Below are 21,389 nucleotides of genomic sequence, written 5' to 3'. Positions count from 1 at the left end.
TCCATGAGGAAATAAAACAAAAGCTATAGGACAATAGCTACAAGTATAAACAAAGAGCATATTTTAGAAGAATAAAGGTTAAATTTGAGGTAGGGGACATGGTATTATCCCACTTGAGGAAGGATGATGAAGAAAATAGGATCTTATAGGATAATCAAATTTTTTTTTTTGTAAATGCTTATGAATTGAAGTTACATATGGCCATATGTATCTCACCTATTTTTAATGTGGCTGATTTGTATCCCTATAAAGCTAGTGATGAAGGTGCATCTACAACAAATGAGAGCAGTGGAGAGGATAGTGAATAAATTTGGATGAAGTAGATGCCTATGGAAGAGGGACTAGAGGCTAAAAGGATTTTGGACACCGTAGTTGCAAAGCACATGAGGGGAAAATAGTATATGGAGTTTTTGGTGAAATGGAAAGATCGTCTGATGGACGATTCTACGTGGATGATTATTGCAACTCTACAGAAGGCAAGTTGTTCTGTAGAGCACCTTATGAGTAGGAGCTCATGAATTTTCCTTCCTAGGGAGTCTAATGCAGGAGCATTAAATTTAGGTTAAGATGAAGAAATGTAGAAGATCTTGACAATGTGGTGTACTAACTACATGTTAAGCTGGAAAATTGATTTTGTTGTTTTTATTAGAAATCTAAATATTTAATTTAGATATAGGAATTGGAGTATTCCTAAATAATTCGAAGAGTCTAGGAATGTAAGAGTTATTTCCATTATAATGATTAGTCCACATGGTTGTCTTTTCAATGTCCTTGTTTGGGAAGAAGAGGAAGTGAACCATTTCTTTATGTTTGTGAATAAAAGAGGCACCAAATGGGAGGAGGGAAACTCTTCTCCTGCCTCCAAATCTATATGCTCGAAATGAATGAAAAGGAACTTGTGCAGCTATATATATATATATATTCCTAAATCTGTGTTTTTTGTTATTATAGTTTCACTGGAACTGTGTGTGCATTTATTTACATTTCAAAATTTGTTGTAACCATCTTTGTGATGTTACATGCTTGTCGTAATTAGACTTGGAGTTGTGTCTATATATGCATGTTCCATTTGTTGCAACCTTCAACTATTTTGTAGCGCCTTCATTTTTGCTAGCAATATGACATCCTTTTGATTGGAGTGTGGACCATTAAATTGAGTGAGGGAGAAATCATTGACAAGGAGAGGTGGGAGGAGATCATTCCTTAAGTTGGGAGACGAGTTGGAATCAATTCTGCAGAGGACTGAGATGTTTCACATTCCAAAATTTGAAAGATTCTTTTTTTAGTGCTAAAAAAACATTTCATAGCGCCTACATGTTTTTAAAAGAGTGCTATGAAATCATTTTGTAGTGCCTACAACTAGAATTTTCTGCACTATGTTTTGGTGTCCAATTTGCTTTTTGGCATTCCCATTTCTATCATCATCAATTCTTTCTCTAAATTTTTTGTAATGTCCTAGGAAAACTTGGCCATAAAGCCAAAAATCATAATCTATTTTGATGGAATTTTTAGTCTATATAAAATAATACAAGAACAAAACCGTTTTTAAAATATATAATATAAAAGTTTTAAGCCTAATTTTGCTTTGGACAAAGATTGTTTCTCATTAAAAACCACAAATGGTTATAACTATATAATATATATCATACTTAAAATTATTATTATGCTAAAAAAACCTAAAAAAATGGAAAAGGGAAAAAATTATATTAATTTAAAAAGGGAAAAGGGAAAAAATTATATTAATTTATTTTAAAAAATATAATGCAGATTTTATTGCACATTAAATTGTTCTTTTTAATTTAGATATAAGATATTTTATTGACATAGTTACCATTTTATTTCATTCAATTTTATAAATATTTCATTATTACATTAAAAAATATAATTATATGGTAAAATAAATGGATTTATATTAGGAGTACGAATTCTAATTTAAAAAATATAAAATTATTTTTAAGTTTCAAATTTTATTAAAAATAGTATATATGTTGTTTTTAAGGACGTAGATTAGTGGGGTCATAAAGTGGGGTACTCGTAAGATATACTTTCTGTATCCATGGCTTAAACTTTGCTCAAGTTGTATGACGTGGTTGGGGTGTGCATCTAGAAGTTATAGTAGTAAACTCTAATTTCACTTTGAATAAAAATTAAACGAAAATATGACATTAAACCTATAAAAATAATACAACCTTAAAAATATAACACGATTATACTATTTTTTATATTATTTAATTTTCTTTTAGCTTCTATCATATCTAATTGTTTATAATAATTTTAAAAGAAAATTAATCTTCTGTAGAGGGGTGGAAAGTGGAAACCTTGTGTGAGGATAAAGATGGTCATATAGAATATGTAGCTTCATATAATATCATCTACATCTTATAAGTGCACAAATCATTTTACTAAGCTAAAGTGTATCTCACGAGTAAATGGTTCTTTCATTTAATATTAAAATTAACTTTACACTAAATTCAATAAAATATTATTTTATTAAGAAACAAAGCAATAAAATTCAGAGTACAATTATAATTAATATATATATATATATATATATATAATTTAATATTTTACATATATATAATTTGATATTTTATATCATAATATAACATTTTAATCATGTAATGTTGATTTTAAGATTTATAACTATTTATTTAACAAATCAAAATCAACATTTTTTTTTCTTTTTTTCTCTGATTTTATATCACCAATTAAGAATTCAAAAATAACAATGTTAATACTAATTTTATAATCTATATAATATTTGGTATATAAATGTGGTTGTTTAACATTCTATCTTTAAATTATGTTATTGAATATTCAAGTTCAATTAAATTTATTATAATTTTGGTGACAACATTTTATAGATAAACAATCTAGCATAATCATATAAAATAAATAACCCGTAAACATTAATAAACATTAATTCATAATAAATATCAAAATATTTACTTTATAATACATCTTATTTTGCTAAAACTAAAAAATATAAAAACCAAACAAATTATAACTACTTTATTATTTTATCATTATTAAAAGAATTAATTTAGAAGATAAATATATATAAATTTCAAAAAACATGAAACAAGATTCCTAATTATGGAGATCTACCTCTCTCTTATGATGAATATTCTTATTGTGTAAATAAGCTTTGTTACAATACCATGGCTTATCAATACCAAATTCCCAAAAAATCATAACTCATTTCATACGACACTTGCTCATACGATTTTTTCTTTTCATTAATCAATTTAATTAAAAGAGAGAAAAAAATGTAATTATTTTGGAGATAAGTTTCCACCTTTAAATCAACATAATCATTATTCCTTCTAATATTAAAACTAACCAAAAACAATTAGCTAAATAAAATAAAATATTTTATAAAAACAACGCAAATATATAAATTAAATTAATTATATGAAATTAAATATTTTAATTCGCATAATTTTAATTATACAAAAATGATTTATAGTTAATACCATATAAATTTTTTTTAATTACAATGATGTTATAAAAAGAAGTCTCGATCATTACCTATTTGTCTTTTCAAATTTCATTCCTCCACATATCCTATAGACATCACTTAATTATTTTTTATTAAATTGATTTATAGTTCGTACCATATACAGTGATGTTATAAAAAAGTTTCATCCTTTACCTATTTTTCTTTTCAAATTTCATTCCACTACATATTCTATAGACATCATTTAATTATTTTTGAACTATATTTGGTTTTATATTATTTAAACTTTTAAAATATTAATGTGAATATAGATTTTCATTAGGTTTTTCATAGACATTATTTCATTTTTTTCATTATTTTTTGTTTTATATTGTTTAAATTTTTAGAAATATTAATTTTAATATAAATTTTGATTAAGGGAATTTTGAAGTTTAAAATGAATCTTATAAAAAAAATATACAACCAAAATAAATTTTATAGGAACCAATAGAATTCAAGATGATGATGTCAACGATGGGAAAGATTCACTATTTTTGGAGTAAAAAAGTAAAACGATTAAAAAATAATAAACCTACCTTTTCAATTCGTATTTTCAACTTATCTCCCTAAGTTTTTACTCAAATTTCGAGCAAGAATACTCATTGGATGCACAATTTAATTCATCATCCAATGAATACCACTAGTTAGATACAAAATTTAATTCATCATCCAAGGAATACCACTCCTTGGATGCAAAATTTAATTCATCATCCAAGGAACACTAATGTTGCATATTTTCGATGGGTCATTCTACACGAAAAATGAGAAATATATGAAAAACATTATTGCAATCACGTTTTCCATGTAGCTCTCATTTTTCACGTAGCAAGGTCTGTGAAAGTATGACACATGGGTACTCCTTGGATGATGAATCAAATTCGACATCCAATGAGTCTTTTCACTCGAAATTTAAGTAAACCCATAGGGAGATAAGTTGAAAATACGAGTTGAAAAAACAATTATTTTTTTTCCCAAATTCGGTATCCAATGATTGTTTCCATTCGAAATTTGAATAAACCCATAGGGAGATAAGTTGAAAATACAAGTTGTAAAAACAAATTTTTCATTTTTGCCTCTAAAATTTGATGATGTAATCTAATCTTATTTTATTATTTCCACTATTATTTTATAATTTGTTCATTTTAGACCTCAAAACTCCCTAATGATGATAAAGAAAATGTTATTATTAATTTATGTTAAGGAAAAATTTTAGCAGTTCATTATTAGCTTAGCATTGACAAATATAAGTTATAATGTTTAACTTTGAAAAAGAATATTTATTTTTCAATATTATTGAAAAAAATATTTTTCATATCTTTGATTAGACCATAATTTGAAGGTTTGAATTTGAAGGTCTGATTATAGCATACGCAAAATAGAATGCCAAGTGACCACTTTCTGCCATAATTTCTAGATGCAGTTGCAATATTTATGCCATGATTTTTAGATATTTGTGCACTGATTTTTCATTTTTAAACTTTATAAGAAAACTACCTAAAAGTAAAACATTTGAAAATAGTTCTAGTCACATAAATAATTACCATCAGTTATTTCGGCCATAATTTAAGCACATATTTACATATCAAATGGATATGAACAAGATGAAAATAAATACACTTAGTAGGAGTTATTGCCCACCATTATTTATGTGTTCTTAGTAGAAGTAAAATGTATATGTGCAGACTTACTCATGATTACTACCCACTAAAATTTATGCAAAGTGCTTTCTCGCTAGTATGCAAATAATTTTTCCACTTCATATATCATTTTGCAATTTCTTTGAAAACATAATTTCCACTTGAGTGACAAGGACGGGCCCTACCAAAACTTGTTTATATATATGTTTATCTAACATTCTATATTATGAGAGAATGTGAAGATATATAATCTCTAAGAATAAATACTATTAATTTAACATAATTTTAAGGTCAACATCCAACTAATGAACCAACTAATATTGAAACAAACTTAAAAAAAATTAAAATTAAATAAAAAACAAATAATTGTTGTTTTATATTTCTTTTTTTTTCCACAAGTTGGAAAACTTATCATAAATCAATCAACAATGAGGACAACGATCCTTAACTACTAAACGATCCCTAACTGCTAACAAAAACATACTACTTGGATGCTTTACATCCGAGGAAAACGAGCTCTTAGCCATGTTTCTTACATCCGAGGAAAACAAGCTCTTAGCCAAACAGAAACAGTTTTAGGACCCTAACTTCTAACCTCGAATGCAGACACACTCATCACCATTATTCAAAGAAAACCACACCACTTGGATGCTTTCTTACATCCGAGGAAAACAAGCTCTTAACCAAACAAAAACTGTTTTAGAACGTACTCCAAACCATTCTCTTTTATATTTCAAATAATAATACCACCATAAATTTGTAAATCAAAATTAATAATATCTTTTTTATTAACTAGATATTTTCTATTAATTTATTTGTTTAACGCCACAAAAATTAATCCTTTCACTCCTATCATCTTACAAATTTCATTCCATGACAAATCCAAGAGCACTACTTAATTTTTTCCGAATTATCTCCGCTTTTACATCAGTGATTAAATCTTCAAAAATAGGAATGTTAATATGGGTTTTGTGATAAAGTAAACATAATTGTCCATGTAGTATTCCGTATATGTATGTGGCTGCCTAACATTCCATACCACATGTGTTCCCGATTAATGCCAATCTACAGCAGGTGCTCGTTGCTAATGGACATAGTGGATTAGATAAATGTCACTTTAAATTAGCCTAATTAATGAAAGGACAAGTTTAATCAGTGATGTCATTGTTAATATAATTTATAATTTAGAATTATTTGAATTAAGCTTTTAAGAAAGTTTTTTGAAAACCTGGTTATATAAATTATACAATTTTAAAAATAAATAATTTATAATTTCAATAATTTTTTTTAATTTTTAATTAAAAACAGAAAAATACATTATGATTTTAATGAATTAACCATAATGAAATTCAAATAATTTAGTAAACCATGTAAAACTGCTTACTGGATTACTATAATTATATTTTAAATTTGTATGTGAATTAACCTAGCAAAGTTTAATATTTTTGACTAATAATTTATTAAGGTAATGGAATTATATTTTTAAATATATAAATGAATTTAACATAATTTTGATAAGATATTTTGGGATATTTCTAAATTTAATTCACATAGTTGATATTCTGAAATTTGTAATTTAAATAGAGATAGCACCACTAAAATATTATATTAAAAATTTGTTAAAAGTATTTTAAAATTTATAATAAAAAAAATCATTAGAGTAAATTAAATTACTAAAATTATATAATTGAATTTCATTTTTTTTAAACATTTTTAACTTATCATAATTTAGTTGTCAAGCAAGTAGTGAGGACAATTATTTCTGGATACTAACAACTCATGCACACTGACTCATCACCATTAATCAAGGAAAACCAATCTACTTAAAATAACCTAAAAATAGTCTATAAAAGAGCAAGCTTTCACTTATGCCATTTTAATAAATTAATATTCATAATATAAACTGTTTTCCAAAATTTGTAACCGAAATTGAAAAGGAAAATAAGCCGTGATTAATACATTAACACAACAAAACTCAATAGGGGAACAAACATGTAGGTTTAAACCTTGATTTAGAAACGTAACATTTTAAAACAAGAGGAGACAAGAACTCAAATCGTAGTACAGTGTTGAATGGTTCTTGCTTATGTCCAAAGTTGATCCCACAGCTGAAGTGGATCTAAGTCGTCCACAGCAATTGAGCATGGGTTCGTTCCACAGTACTCTTCTGTCTCTTGCGGTGACGTACTGTAAGAATTGGGATCGGAACCTTCATGACATCCAGTAATGAGGGTTAAGAGGACAATATATTTCCGATGAAGGTCAGCGAACGCTTCTTCTGTGGAAGCCAATTGCGATTCCAGTTCCGCTACTCTTCCGCGCAGACCATTGATTACTCCTAAACACCCATTGACGGGATCTCGAAGTCTTTCGTTGGCTTCATACACCATACTGTTTACTGCTTCACCCCTCAGCTCCTGCGGGAGATCCTGTAACACATGAAAGGATTATCAAACCTAAGTTTTAAATAATCTATAAGATGAACAATCAGTACTATCATATATATTTGATCAATCGCTTCTGATCTTCAGATTGATTCGGTCCTAAAGAGGAAGAGCGCAGAATGACTTTTCTGCCCAATTTTAAAGAGGAAGAGCGCAGAATGACTTTTCTGCACAATTTTGAAGAAATCTCGTGGAAATTTTTAGATCAATCGCTTCTGATCTTCAGATTAATTCGGTCCTAAAGAGGAAGAGCGCAGAAGATTTTGCCAGAAAAAGGACTTTTCTGCCCAATTTTAAAGCGCAGAATGACTTTTCTGCACAATTTTGAAGAAATCTCGTGGAAATTTTTAGAAATCTCAATATTATGATGCTCCAGAAATTTTTGAAAGCGGAGAATCTATTTCCACTGTTTAAAAAAAAATCAATCAAACACTTTCCATTGCAGACTTTTTTGAAAATTGCATAAATCAGCTGAACCTTTGATGAAAGTAAAGATCATCTTTAAATCTTTAAAAATTCAAACACTTTCCATTTCTGATTGTTTTCAAAATTGTATAAATCAGCTGAACCTTTGATGAAAGTAAAGATCTTCTTTAAAATTCAAACACTTTCCATTTCAAATTTTTTTGAAAATAGCATAATCAGCAGAATCTCTGAGGAAAATAAAGATCTAAATAGGAAGAGTGCACATTAAGTAAATTGAACCTGCAGTAATTTTATGACATTGCCATTTCCGAATACTCTGTGAACCAGCATGAACTTCTTGGCCTCGTCCTGCGGGAAATATGGCGCAAGAACGCATTTCTCGGTACATTTCTTTCTCTGGGTTTTGCAGGCCGCACACGAAGATGATGGCGCCGGTTCCTGCTTGCAAGCGGTATCGATTACCTGAAAAACAATTGCAGTAAAGTAAATCAGTTCTGCTGGAAGTTTCCAAATCATCCATTTCTCTGAGAATTATATTGGGAATGGCTGTTCTTCGTATTGCTTACCATTTCGCTGCCTTGTCCAGTGAAAGCGTTTTCCGACATAGTGGAATGCAGAGAAAATGGAAGAAATTATTTGCTGGTCTTGAAACAAACTCCCAGGTACCTCGTAATTAATAGGGAAATGAGGGAAACGAAATTTGTCTCTGGCCAAAAATACCGGAATAAATTTGGGGTTTTTACGAAAATTTAATAAAAATTGTTTAAGGGAATTTCACAGTGACTTTGCTGATTACGTGGAAGAAAAGGAGGAAAAAATGTTTTCACCACATAATTTTGTCGCTGACTTTCACGATATCCGAGGAAGAAAATGCTTAAATTTAGGGTCACACAATTAGAAATCAAGATAGGACAATTAGAAATCAAAGGAAGCGGTATAAGGCGCCAATCACCTGCTCCACATTTTGTTCATTTAACTTATTTGTTTATAGAAGTGATTTAATATTTAGATACCAATTTCATATTTAATTTGGATTTTTGTTAATGAAGGGTACAATTATTCATGAATTTTGAGCATGTGATTTTAAAATCAAAGTTTTTAACAATACATTCAATCAAAATACTGTGTAATACATTTAATTAATGTTTATTTAAAACTTAATAATTTTTAATTTTGGAATTCATTTTGATGGAAAAATATAGATTAAAATTTAGGTAATTAAAAATAAAAAATAAATAAGAGTCAATACCTTTTATGTTCAAATCATTTCTTTTGAGAATTCTATATTTTATTGGTATTTAAAAAAAAAAAAAAAAGCCATAAAATTAGAAAGAAAAAGAGTGGAATAAGGTGCAATATGTATATATAACTTTTAATTTTTAAGTTAGGATTTTTAATTAGAGTTAGAGTTTATTTTTACGAGGGAATTTGTTTTTAAATCTTTTAAAATTGTTTAAAAAAAATTAATATGTTTTAAAATCATGTTTAAAAAATTTAGTAATTTATTTTTATATATTTTTAAAATTATTTTAAAATAATTTAATATATTTGAGAATGATGAATTGCATTTGTTGGTTTGAAACGTGTTTTGTATGTCTAAATTTAACAATATGATTTATTCGGAAAATGTTTTCAAATAATCAAAAAATTACATATTTTTTATAAAAATAAGATTAGTTTTTCTAAAAAAATTAAATAGTAAAAAATTTAAATAATCAATACAAATTTTTATTTTATATAAAAAATATTGTAATTATTATTTTATTAAATTGGATGATAAATTTAAATAATTAATAAATTTTATTTTATATATAAAAAAATTAATATTATAATTAATATTTTATTATATTTGATGATAAATTTTTTAAACAAAATAAAAAATTATTAATCAAATAAAATTTCATTTTAATTCTCTTTTAAATAAAACTTTTAGCAATAAAAATATCAAAGTTACATATCACATTTGCAATATATCACCCCAAGGGGGGAAATACCCGTGACTTCACATCAAGGAGTGTCTTAACAACACACCTACTCACCATTTATCCAAGACCCCGTGGATATTATTAAATTAACTGTAATCCAATTTTCCCTTGATGGGGTCTTATCGTAGATGGCACAAAGGCTCGAGTGTCATGCCTACCACCCTCAAGCTTTTAATCCTCCATTTAATGACATTTGTACACGACGAGTGCTTCAGATGTATGAGCATGCAAATATACTAATGGTTGGGGTATTTTGAAATAGCATGGAGAGCTAGTGAGTTCATTTGTGAAGAGAGAGCTGTAGGTGAGGATAAGATCTCAATCTCTTGGAGCTTCTTTTCTGAGAAGTTGAGGTGGAAAGCAAACCTAGTATGGAATGTCCTAGTGTTTTACAAAGGGTGGGGAGGAATTTTGAAGTTTATCCCCCTCTGGTGTTTAGAGGTAATAGTGGCTCTTGCTTTTGTGTCACGTTAGACGGTGGAGTTTGAACCTTCTCAATTGGGGTTGGAGGGCTTGACCTATAAGTCAATTTCGTCTACTCTAGTCTTTTGTCTAGTCTTGGTAGATGTTTCATTGGGTCCAAAAGGATGTGTTTACCTCTTCAAGTCATGTATTTCTCTCGAGTTATCTAGGGATATCTAGTGTCTTGGTACATGTTATCTTGACAATATTGATGGTGGCTTCAGTTGGCTTATGTGGCAAAGATTGGCTTGAGTAATTTCATTTTCCTTTTGGGTCTGGGTTTGTGGGAGTGGGTTGAAGCCGAGTATATGCTTATTGGGTGGCTATAGTTTTGCAGTCTTGGAGTGGTGTTTGCTTTGCCCAATGGGGGAGGGAGTCAAGTCTATAGATGAGTCTGAGTCACCTTTTGCCTTCTTTGGTGGATTGTCGTCAAAGTTTCATCCCTTCGTATGGTGTTATTGCAACCAGATTGTGTGTTGGTGTCCGAACATGGTAGAGGGTGGTTTGGGTCAATTTATGTGTCCTTTTATAGGTAGGGGTCGACCCCATAGGGAAATAGAATTACCTCTTCACAAATCAAAGATGTCACCTGAGATGGTGGGTGTTGAACCCTGAGCACACTAGGGGTAGAAAGAAGAAATTAATACTTGAACTCAGTTGCACTTCATTTGCAAATGAAGACACTGTTAGTTTTGGTACTGAGAGACAAACATGTGGAGAAGTACAACATTTTTTCCTCCCTGGAGGATGTCAAAAGTATGTTGAGAGACTTGCACTTTTATGTGGATAGAATAGATGCTCACCTCTTGCATGTGAAGAGCCACATTTTTTTGAGTTAGATGGAGGAGATGCCAGAGAGCCTCCTGGCTCAAGTGCTCAAGTTCTGGAAAATATGTCCTCTTCAAATAATGAGCAGTGAAGAAAGGTGGTGGGTGGTGGGAAATGAGCAATGCAGAAAGGTGGTGGGTGGTGGGAAATTAGCAGTGAGGAAAGGTGGTAGGTGGTGGGATATGAGCAGTGCAAAAAGGTGGTAGGATATGAGCAGTGGTTTTTGGCTCCCTTCCGAAGCAATTGTTTTTTGGTTCTAGTAGGCCCTTCAATGATTTTTCGTTCTTGGGATTACAACAACATATTAGAGCCACAAGCATGTATTTTTTTGTTTGGATGCGGTTCTTTTCGATACTGTATTGCATCATGTCTTGCACTGGATTTATATTACTAGTGTTCACTTAGCCAAGAGTTTGGGCATTCGTGGTATGTCGTTCTGTGGTTTGACATAGGTATCCTCGCTTCAACGGTATGATTGCAGCAGTGACATCCCTGGGGCTTCTTTCTTGCAACATTTGGGTTGGCTCTTGCAAAAGATAAAAGAGCAACTATGGTGGGGTCTGCCTCAGTTTTTTGGATGTAGCCTCAATTTGACCATTAATGTTTACTTATATAAAAAGTTAGATATAATTTTTTTGGATAAATATAATTATTAATAATTCGTATAAAAGATAAAAATTGTGATCTCAGTTTTGGAAATCCCTCCATTAACATATCGTAATCTATATATTTTAATTTTTTTTATTAATATTAAACTATCAAATTAAAAAAATAATCAAATTTTAATTTACACATTTAACTAACCTATTAAATTTGGAAAAGAAAAAAAATCGACTTTCACATCCATATCAAAAATTGAAACCATATGAATGGCCATTAAAAAGTTGGTTGAAGTTAATTGGAATAAGATAGAATATGAGACCATATGAATGTCGAAACAAAGGTTGTGTGGAGCTAATTGGAATTGGATAGGATATGAGACCATATGAATGGCCACGTCAGCTTCCTTAAAGAAAAAGGTGTAGAATTTTGGAATTGGATTGGATATTTGAGGCATGGATAAGGAGTATTTATGTTAGGTTTATACTCTAAACTTTATAAAAGGTTGAATTTTTTTTATTTTTTTATTTTTTAACTTTGATGGTACAAAGAATTACAATTGTATGAAAAAGTGAAAAGATAAGTGATGAAAAAGTAAAAATGTTTGGAACTTTGTTTATCTCTAATTTAGTTTTAAACTTTATTGGAAAAAAATAGCCCTCACATTTGGAAATTTGGTTGGTCAGCCGAAATGAAGATTTGAATGCCACTTTTGTTAACACGTGTGTGATATTTCAGTGAAATTGATTGACAGAAAGGCAGTGGTCGGAAAGGCATCTAATGAACTAATCAGCTCGTGGGCATCACTCCCTGAATGACATGGTACACTGTTGCCTCGTTATTAGTGGGCCCATTTTGGAGACGCGTCCCTTTCCCGCCGTATATTAGATGGGCGTTCACACGTATTTTTCAAGAAAACAAACGAACGGCATACGCGGTGAATACGTCAAAATTGAATACAAGCCATGGATATCACTTTTTCCCCTGACACATCTTGTACCAAGCTTTTCTGTATGTGGTCACTGGTCATGGTTTCTTGTTTCACAGAATCTGCCAAATTTCATTGAAATTTTATATATATTTTTTAATGTTAGTACAAGGTAATTCAATGTTTTCTACTTTGACTGAAGATAATTTTGAATGGATTTTCGAAATGAGGTCACGGTTTCGGTTGAATCCCACGTAATCTTCAAACGTCATTGAAATAATTGTAGAGCACATAATAATCTTGTAAACATTATCCAATCAGGATGCAGTCATGATTTCGTTTCACTCGGGTCACGTAATCTTCCAAAATTTTATGAATTCTGCCGCACAGAATCTTGTAAACGTCGTTTCAAGGTACCATCAAAGCCGGCCAATTACTTTGAACTGTTTTGTCATTTGAAAACGTCATTCAAAGTACCATAAAGATGGTGAACCTGGATTTTTTTTGAATGAGTTGTTAAATTAATAATGGGCAATAATGGGACACTGATTACAGATTGAAAATGTAAGCTGAATTTTTTCAGTAAGCAAATGTAGGTTGATTTATCATTATTATTGAAAGGAAATTTCACTAAGTCATTATCAGCTATCAGCTAGTGGCCCATAGAAAATAGCTTTAGCTCTTACCAAGTAAGAGATAACTTTCACTCCTACCAAATGTTCTTGCTAACATATATAAAAAGTCATTGTACTCCTACCAACTGTTTTTAGCAATATATAAAAAAATCTATTACAACCTATCATCCCAATAAATAATAATATAATATATTTTTAGAAATTCAATAAATCACTTAAATTAAAATTTGAAAACAACAATAATATTCCATTAATTTAATTAATAAAAAATTCATTTATAAAAAATAATAATAATTAATTATATTGTATAGCCCTGGAGAAATAGTAAAGCTATATAATTTTAAACTATTTAATAAAAGAGGTCAAAATCCTAGCTGGACTTGATACATGTTCATTGAAATTACTTTTATAATAATTATAAGATAAAATTTATACATTACATGTATTGAAAAAATAACATAGGAAATAAATAATGTTTATAAATATTTTTGTTAAAATTTGAAAAGAAACTTATTAATATATAGAATAAATATTGAATGGTTCTAAAGTAAAAGTGTATAGTTTTAAATGTATTTATGTTTGATTAAGAGTTCATTTTTTTAGGAGGTATAGAAATATGTTAATGATTGAAGATCTAGGTAGTGAAAGTTTTCTTCTTTAAAGACCACAACCCCTAATTATTGGTGGGGTGGTTTTACCTTTTTCTGCGAATGCAAGAGTGGAACCTTCTATTAAATCGTACACAAAGATAACGTACAAAAAGGCTTAAACACATAAATTATCCATTAGATCCTGAGCCAAGGATCCAACGGTGGAGAGACAATTCGGGTGGCTAGTAAACCCACCTAAAACCACGCGGATTGGACCCGAAAAACATAGGTAAACTAAATTGAGTAAACTATCGGGTCCGAATTAAACCTTAACTTTCATTCACATACACCTCTCGAAATCCGCCAGATGCGCGTGATACTCGATAGAATGTGCAAGCAGCTCGGAAGATAATCTATGAAAAGGACCCACCAACATGCCCATGCAATCCTAGCCGTCGATTGCCCATAGTAGATCCAACGGTCCCTATACATATCACGAGGCCCAACTTTGCCGAAGAATACCGCACAATGAGAGCAGTATTGCCTATCCATCCTGGGCCACGTGTTGAAAGGTGAGTGGAATCGCTCCCGCAGAAGGAAAACCGTTGTTCGCCTGAAAGTGGTGCGATACATCGGAAACCATCTCAAGGGCAGTAAAACTGCCACCGGCCAAGAAATTCGGGAAGAGTGGCTGCCAAGAAAGACTACGTATTCTTTCTTTGACCATGGGAAAAAGAGGATCCCTGAATTTTGCCAATCCACTGAAACTTCTGTACATTGATACCAAACATAAACCTGCATACCCAGAACGACCTTGCTTGTGTAAGAACTCTGCATAACGGTCAACCTGATCCTGTTTCTATGACCCTTTTACGATAAACCTTGGAATCCTCTTCCACCTGCCTGAGGCATTGATCCCTTAATCTATTCTGAGGCATTTCCGGCCAGATAATCTTGACTCTGTTTTTAGTACAAGCCACTCCTTGATTGGCTAGAACGTCCGCCAGTTTATTGGCCGTTCGTCGCACATGAGTAAAACTCACAATGCGTAAGTCTAGGAGGTGAACTTGAATCCTTTGAAAGACCTGTATCAGCCTCCAGTACCTTGAGAATTTTTCCAGCTCTGTGCCACAGCAAATTCTTTTAGCTGAGTTAATAATCATCTCCGAATTGGACTCAATAATAATGTTCTGTAGATTGTCTTCCTTCAGGAAATCTAGACAGCTCAAGTGCCATTAATTCAGCCATATTATTAGTAACTTTTCCCAAATGGCAATAGAAAATGAGTAGAATATAGCCACTGTTATCCCGTAACACTCCACCATAACCAGCAAGACCTGGGTTGCCTTTAGAGGCCCCATCGATGTTAAATTTTAGGTAACCCTGAGGGGGAGGATGCCAATAATCTGGCTTGTTGGGCATATTCATGAACTTCCTATCCATTCCCTATGGTATAAGTCCCTGCATTCTCAACTAACAGAGAATCTGTCTTTCTCTTTCTGAAGGTGGCTTTATGGGGGAGTTGTGAACAATGGTGCCCACTGTCTCCTTGAGCTATCTGAGGATCTGCTCAAAAATGTGTTGGGTGGTGTTGTGAACATTTTTGAAGTCTCTATTATTCCTTTCTTTCCAAACATTCCAAATTAAGAAACCTGGACTCAAAACCCAAGCCATGCGGAGAAACTCATACTTAGAAATTTTTTGTCTCCAGTTAGTTAGGGTGTTGATAATGCTATCTTTGTCCCTTTCTGTCTGTTGGAAGATTATAGAAAAAGAATCCCACAACTTAGAGGTAAAGGTGCATTCGTTGAGAAGGTGCTCGATTGTCTCCTCTTGGGCTTTACAGAGCTGGCATCTAGAAGGTCCTATAACACCCCTTTTTCTAATGTTTTCCCAAGTCAAAATTTTCTTGTGGTGAACCAACCACATAAAGTTTTTAATTTTCATCCATCCTTGATGCTTCCAGAGGTTTTGCCATACCTTGTCCGGAACTTGGGAGTCTAACTCTAGAGACATCTTCTTGGCTTCCTTAATATTGAAGTTTCCTTCTTTATTGTTGCCTCATCTGAGTTGATCATGTCCTTTAGAAAATAGAATCTTCCTTTGATCCAACATTCACATTAGTACTTTTGTTTTTTCTTTCAAAGGGTTGTCATCCCTAGGTTCTATGTTTTTCCAGTTTCTCCATTTATCTTCTGGACTGGGTTGATACCAAAAATCTTTGACTCTGAATAGCCCTCTGTTGTCTGTTTCTTTCTTTAGGTCCACAAAGTCCTCTCTTAGTAGTGTATGTTCTTGTTGCTATCTATCCTCCCAAAACAGTGCAAGGTCCCCTTCTCTGATTTCCCAGAAACTGTTTTTCTACATTAATTCTCTATTCTCCCAGGCCTTAATCCAGATGTGTGATCCTTTTATGGTTCCTGTCATCCTTATATGATCATTCTCTTGCCAAGAGCTGGCACATTTTTCTTTCCAGACATGCGCCCATTGAGCCTTTGGCTCTTTTACCCACCTCCACCATAACTTTGCACCTAAAACCTTGCTGAGAACCTCTGGATCATCCAGACCAAGGCCCCCATAAGATTTTGGTTTGCAAAGTTTATCCCAGGCAACTAAGGCCCATTTCCTTTTCCCTTCCCCTTTACCCCAAAGAAAGTCTCTTTGAATAGTTCTAATTTGTTGTAAAACTCCCTTTGGAGCTGGAAGTGTTGAAAGCATGAAAATGGGCATAGATTGCAAAACAACTTTTGTCAACACCAACCTGCCTGCCAAGTTTAAAGATCTTATTGTCCATTTTCTGATTTTATCCTGCATCTTATTGATGATTGACTCCTAGATGCTTTTGCGCAGAGGTTTAACAGTAAGAGGAAATCCTAGATATTTGGAAGGAAGGACATCCCTTTGAAAGCCTAGAATTCTGGAGATGTTTCTCTGAATAGAAATATTAGTATTAAAGAAAAAAATCTTAGATTTGGATAGATTTACATCCATACCTGTGGCCATAGCAAAGTCATGCAGGATTTGTTTATAAGCAAGAGCTTCTTTTACTGTGGGGATTCCCTGCAGCATAGTGTCATCCACAAATTGTTGATGGGACAAAGCATTCCCATTGTCAGAAAGTTGGATACCCTTGATATGACCCCCATTTTTCTCATGCTTGATAGACCGCCCAAGTCCTTCCATCATGAGGATGAAGAGGAAGGGAGATAACGGGTCTCCTTGTCTGAGATCTCTAGATGGAGAAAAGGTTTTGGAAGGAGAACCATTAACCAATATTGAAAAAGTAGAAGAAGTGACCAATGCCATTACCCATCTTACCCAGTTATGATCAAAGCCAAAGGCAAGAAGGACCTCCCTAATATAGGTCCAATTCAGCTTGCATAAGCTTTAGCAAGGTCCAATTGCATAATCATGCCAGCCTTCTTATTGCTCGTCAATGAGTGCACCACTTCATGTGCTTGAATGATATTATTGAGAATTTGTCTACCCTCCATATAACCTGATTGCTCCACAGACACCAGAGTAAGGAGAAGGGGTTTGAGTCTATTAGCTACAACTTTGGATATAATTTTATACACCACGTTGCATAAATCTATGGGCCGAAACCTATCTGGAGTCTGAGCATTGTCCTGCTTGGGGATCAGGGATAAGAATGAAGTATTGAGCACCTTTAAAATGGTTTTATTCAACCTTGAATCTTCCACCACATTCATAATATCTTATTTAACAATGTTCCAACATGCTTTGAAGAAATTCACATTAAAACCGTCAGTGCTTGGCGCTTTGCCATTCTTCATTTCCTTAATTGCATCACTGACCTCCTCTTCAGTAACTGGCTTATTGAGATTGAAATTGTCCTCTCTAGACACTAGCTTGGGTATATGCCTTGTTAAGTTTCTGATAAAGAGTTCTCTGTCTGCATTGGACTCCTTTGCTATGCCTTGAAAGTGTTGTACTAGCACCTATTCTATATCTTCATGGGAGTTGCAAAGATAACCTCTCTTGTCCTTGATTGAAGAGATCCTATTATGAGATCTGTTCGCCATGGTGGATCTGTGGAAAAATTTGGTATTCCGTTCCCCTTCTTTTAGCCATTGAACTCTGGATTTTTGTCTCCAATATATTTCCTCTTGTTTGCATAATTTCTCCCATTCTTACTGATGTTTGGTAACTTGGTCGTCTCTGACTCTATCAAATCACTCTGTAATAAGAGTTTGATTGAGTTTCTGCATCTTGTCTCCAAGCTCTTTTTTTGCTACAAAAATATTTCCAAATACTTTTTGGTTCCGGTCTTTGAGTCTGAGCTTGATGTATTTAAGTCTTTTGTGAAGCAGAAACATTCTAGTTCCCTGAATGTGCAGATCCTCTTTCCACCATCTTTCTATGTTACTAATCAAATCGGGGTGGTTAAGCCAAATATTTTCAAATCTGATAGGCCTATTCTTGGGGGCACCGATGCCCTATACCTCCATAAGAACAGGCCAATGGTTTGAGCCACCAAAAGGGAGAATTCTCACTGTCATTTCCTTGTCTGTGAGCATAAGGTCCTCTGAAATTATGAATCTATCTAGTTTTGAGGCCACTTGAGCTTCCCCTCCTCTCTTGTTGTTCCACGTAAAGAGGTCATTATTCATATCAGTTTCAACTAGCTTCATATTATCTATAAAATTTAGAAATGTTGTAGAATCTTTATTTAAAGTTCTTGTGCCCCTTTTTTTTTTCCGAGAGTGATTTGATCATGTTGAAGTCCCCGCCCAATATCCAGGGAACTGCTGCATTTTTATCTCTGAGTTCTACCAGAGAATCTAGAAATTTGATTTTATCATCCAGTCTTTGCGGCGCATATACATTCGTGAACAGGTAAGTCACACTGTCTCCCACAGGTTGTATAACCACTGATAAATAGTTCCTAGATGCCTCAGCATCTATTATGCCAATATTGTGGGGGTTCCAAAGAGTGAGTAAGCCTCCAGCTGTACTATCTGCTTTAACTTCAAGAAACTCATATTTATTGAGCCACTTACTATTAAGTTCTCTAATTTTTTGAATGGAACATTTTGTTTCCTGGATAAATATCATATTCGAAGCATCTTGTTTCATTCTGTTGCTAAGTAATATTTGCTTCCTTTTATTACCTAAACCTCTGATATTCCAAGATGTGAACTTCATCATTAAAGATTTGTAAAGGAGTAACTAGATAGGTCTTTCATCTTACCTGAATCAATCATTAGCTTTCCACATTCCATCAGTAGCTCATTCTGCGTTTTTCTTCCTCTTTTCTTTCCTGGGTTTCTGGGAGCTAGTCCTGGTGTAGATTTCATAGATTTCACTCCTTTGTTATCCGATCTCTCTTTGTTGCTCTGTTTTTTTGTTCCTTTGTCCTGAGTTTTCCACAGGAACAGTTTTTGTACTCTATTGAACTCTTCTTGAGGTAATAAGTCTACCCCTCCCATGTTTCCCTGTTTCAAGAATCCTTCCAGATCTAGGTTTTCTCTATCCAAAATCTCTTGCAATTCCTGATCCTCAGTTTCCATCTCACTTTGAATCATTTCTTGATCCATCTCCAGTTCTTCATTATATGGCATTATTTCTTTCTATTTAGTAGCATCCCATGCTTGTTCCCTATTCTCTTCTTTCTCCTTTTCCTCTGAGTTTCCTTCCATTACCTGATCTTCCTTTGATATTCCCTCCTCTTCTTCTAGAACCTGGAACCTGTTCAGATTTTCCTGTTTTCTTTCTGTTTGTTGTTGTTTTGGTCCCCTTCTTCCTCCTTTCCCTCTGTGTCCCATTTTGTGAAAGGTTTCATTATCCTTCATAGTGGTTGCTTTGTCTTTTTTCTCTGTTTTTCTAAGGGGACAATCTCTAAATAGGTGCCCATGCTCATGGCATCTGCGACATCTAAAAGTAATATGTTCGTAATCTATTGTTTGTACCCATTATTCATCAAAAACTTCCAAGATGACCTCGTCTGGTAGGGCTCCTGAAAGATCCATCTCAACACACATTCTTGCGAAGGAGGTGTATTTTCCCCATTTGGTGGCTTCAGAGGCTTTAACAAAACATCCTAGTTTGTTTCCTATGGCAGATAACGATTCCTCTTGCCAGTAATCAAGAGGAAGGGAGTAGAGTCTTACCCAGACCGACACTGAGGTAAAAGTCTCTCTCTCCGGAAGAAAATTCATCATCCACGGCTGCATATAGAGGCCCGCTGCTACATAGAAGTAGGGTCCTCCTTCAAACACTCTGTCTTTATCCTCAATATTTGTGAAGACCACAGTGAAGAAACCTTTTGACCCAAGGTGTAGGTCAATGCTTCCTTTCAGTTTCCAATGATATTTGATCCATGTTTGTAGAGCCTTTTTAGTGGTCCATAATCCCATGAATTTACAAATGATAGCATAGGTTCGCATGTGATATTTGTGTGCCTGCAGGGAAGGATCATTTAAAACAACTCTAGGAGTGACCTCAGCTTTGGGTTTGCAGGGCCCCTTTTGTGCCTTGTTTTCTAATCCCTGTTTTTTGTCTTCTTCCTCCTTATCTTTCATGCTATTGTCGTCTCTTGGTCTGGTGACCTCCTGATCCCCTTCCATATTCTTATCCCTGTTTCCTGTAGGTTCTCTAATAGGTTCTAAAAGTTTCTTGCCCTTGCTGGCCACTACCTGCCTGTAGGAGGGAGTGGAGCTCCCCCCTTTGCGCGCCTCCATGGTGCTCAGAAACCTGCAACCCTAGTTATTCGATGTTCGTTGTTCATTGTTCGCCCCTCTCCCTTAGCTAAGTTTTCACCTTCAATTCACAGTTTCGGTGGGGCGGTTTTACTTGAATAACATTGATGAGTCAATTTACATTTTCAATTCCAGCAATTGGTTTGACAATTGCGTTTATGATAAGTTTTCTCACTGTTTGAAGAATAATAGATATTGATAATTACGTTTTTGATTGGAAAGTTATAAAAAATAATCAAAATATAGAATAATAAATATTGATAATTACATTTTTTATTAGAAAGTTATAAGAAAAAGATCAAAATATAGAATATATTAATATCAAGAAAAACATGGATTTGATAGATACTAGTAAAACATAATAGTCTACTTATGTTTTGGAGGGTTTTCTGGCATATTTTCCAGTTTCAAATAAATATTTGTTGGATTCACAAGTTTGAGTTGTGAAGTCTCCATAATCTGAATCTCACAAGGATTTTTTAGAATTTGCATATGTAGTCAAAACCCCATTTTAAATAACAAAGATCAAGATTTGACTAAAATTCTTTGGTTGATCAAAATTTCAAATACTTATAAAAAATAAACAATGTCCATAAAAACTACTTTTATCACTAAGATAAAATTTATACGCTA

General features: G+C 32.8%; 1 protein-coding gene across 1 annotated transcript; it reads right to left on the bottom strand.

The window, feature by feature from the left end:
• Window positions 1–7,088: 7,088 nt before the first annotated feature.
• LOC149156539 (LOB domain-containing protein 23-like) lies at window positions 7,089–8,726 on the bottom strand. The gene is made up of 3 exons (XM_089444638.1): window positions 8,573–8,726; window positions 8,286–8,468; window positions 7,089–7,565 (listed from the first exon to the last, which is right to left on the bottom strand). Exons 1-3 carry the CDS (start codon window positions 8,609–8,611, stop codon window positions 7,221–7,223), a joined length of 567 nt encoding a protein of 188 aa, XP_089300764.1. The 5' UTR covers window positions 8,612–8,726; the 3' UTR covers window positions 7,089–7,220.
• Window positions 8,727–21,389: the final 12,663 nt, after the last annotated feature.

This window comes from Pinus tabuliformis, chromosome 9, assembly GCF_031772625.1.
Source record: "Pinus tabuliformis cultivar Carrire ecotype Pingquan chromosome 9, CPIR1, whole genome shotgun sequence".
Taxonomy (NCBI): domain Eukaryota; kingdom Viridiplantae; phylum Streptophyta; class Pinopsida; order Pinales; family Pinaceae; genus Pinus; species Pinus tabuliformis.
This window is presented reverse-complemented; position numbering and strand designations above follow the sequence as displayed.

What these genes read in the sequence shown, in the direction of transcription:
- LOC149156539 (XM_089444638.1), bottom strand. Translation starts at nt 8,611, where the DNA reads ATGTCGGAAAACGCTTTCACTGGACAAGGCAGCGAAATG. An exon ending in CTGGACAAGGCAGCGAAATG is followed by an intron (nt 8,469 to 8,572) that starts GTAAGCAATACG and finishes ATTGTTTTTCAG; the next exon opens with GTAATCGATACCGCTTGCAA. An exon ending in ATGTCATAAAATTACTGCAG is followed by an intron (nt 7,566 to 8,285) that starts GTTCAATTTACT and finishes CATGTGTTACAG; the next exon opens with GATCTCCCGCAGGAGCTGAG.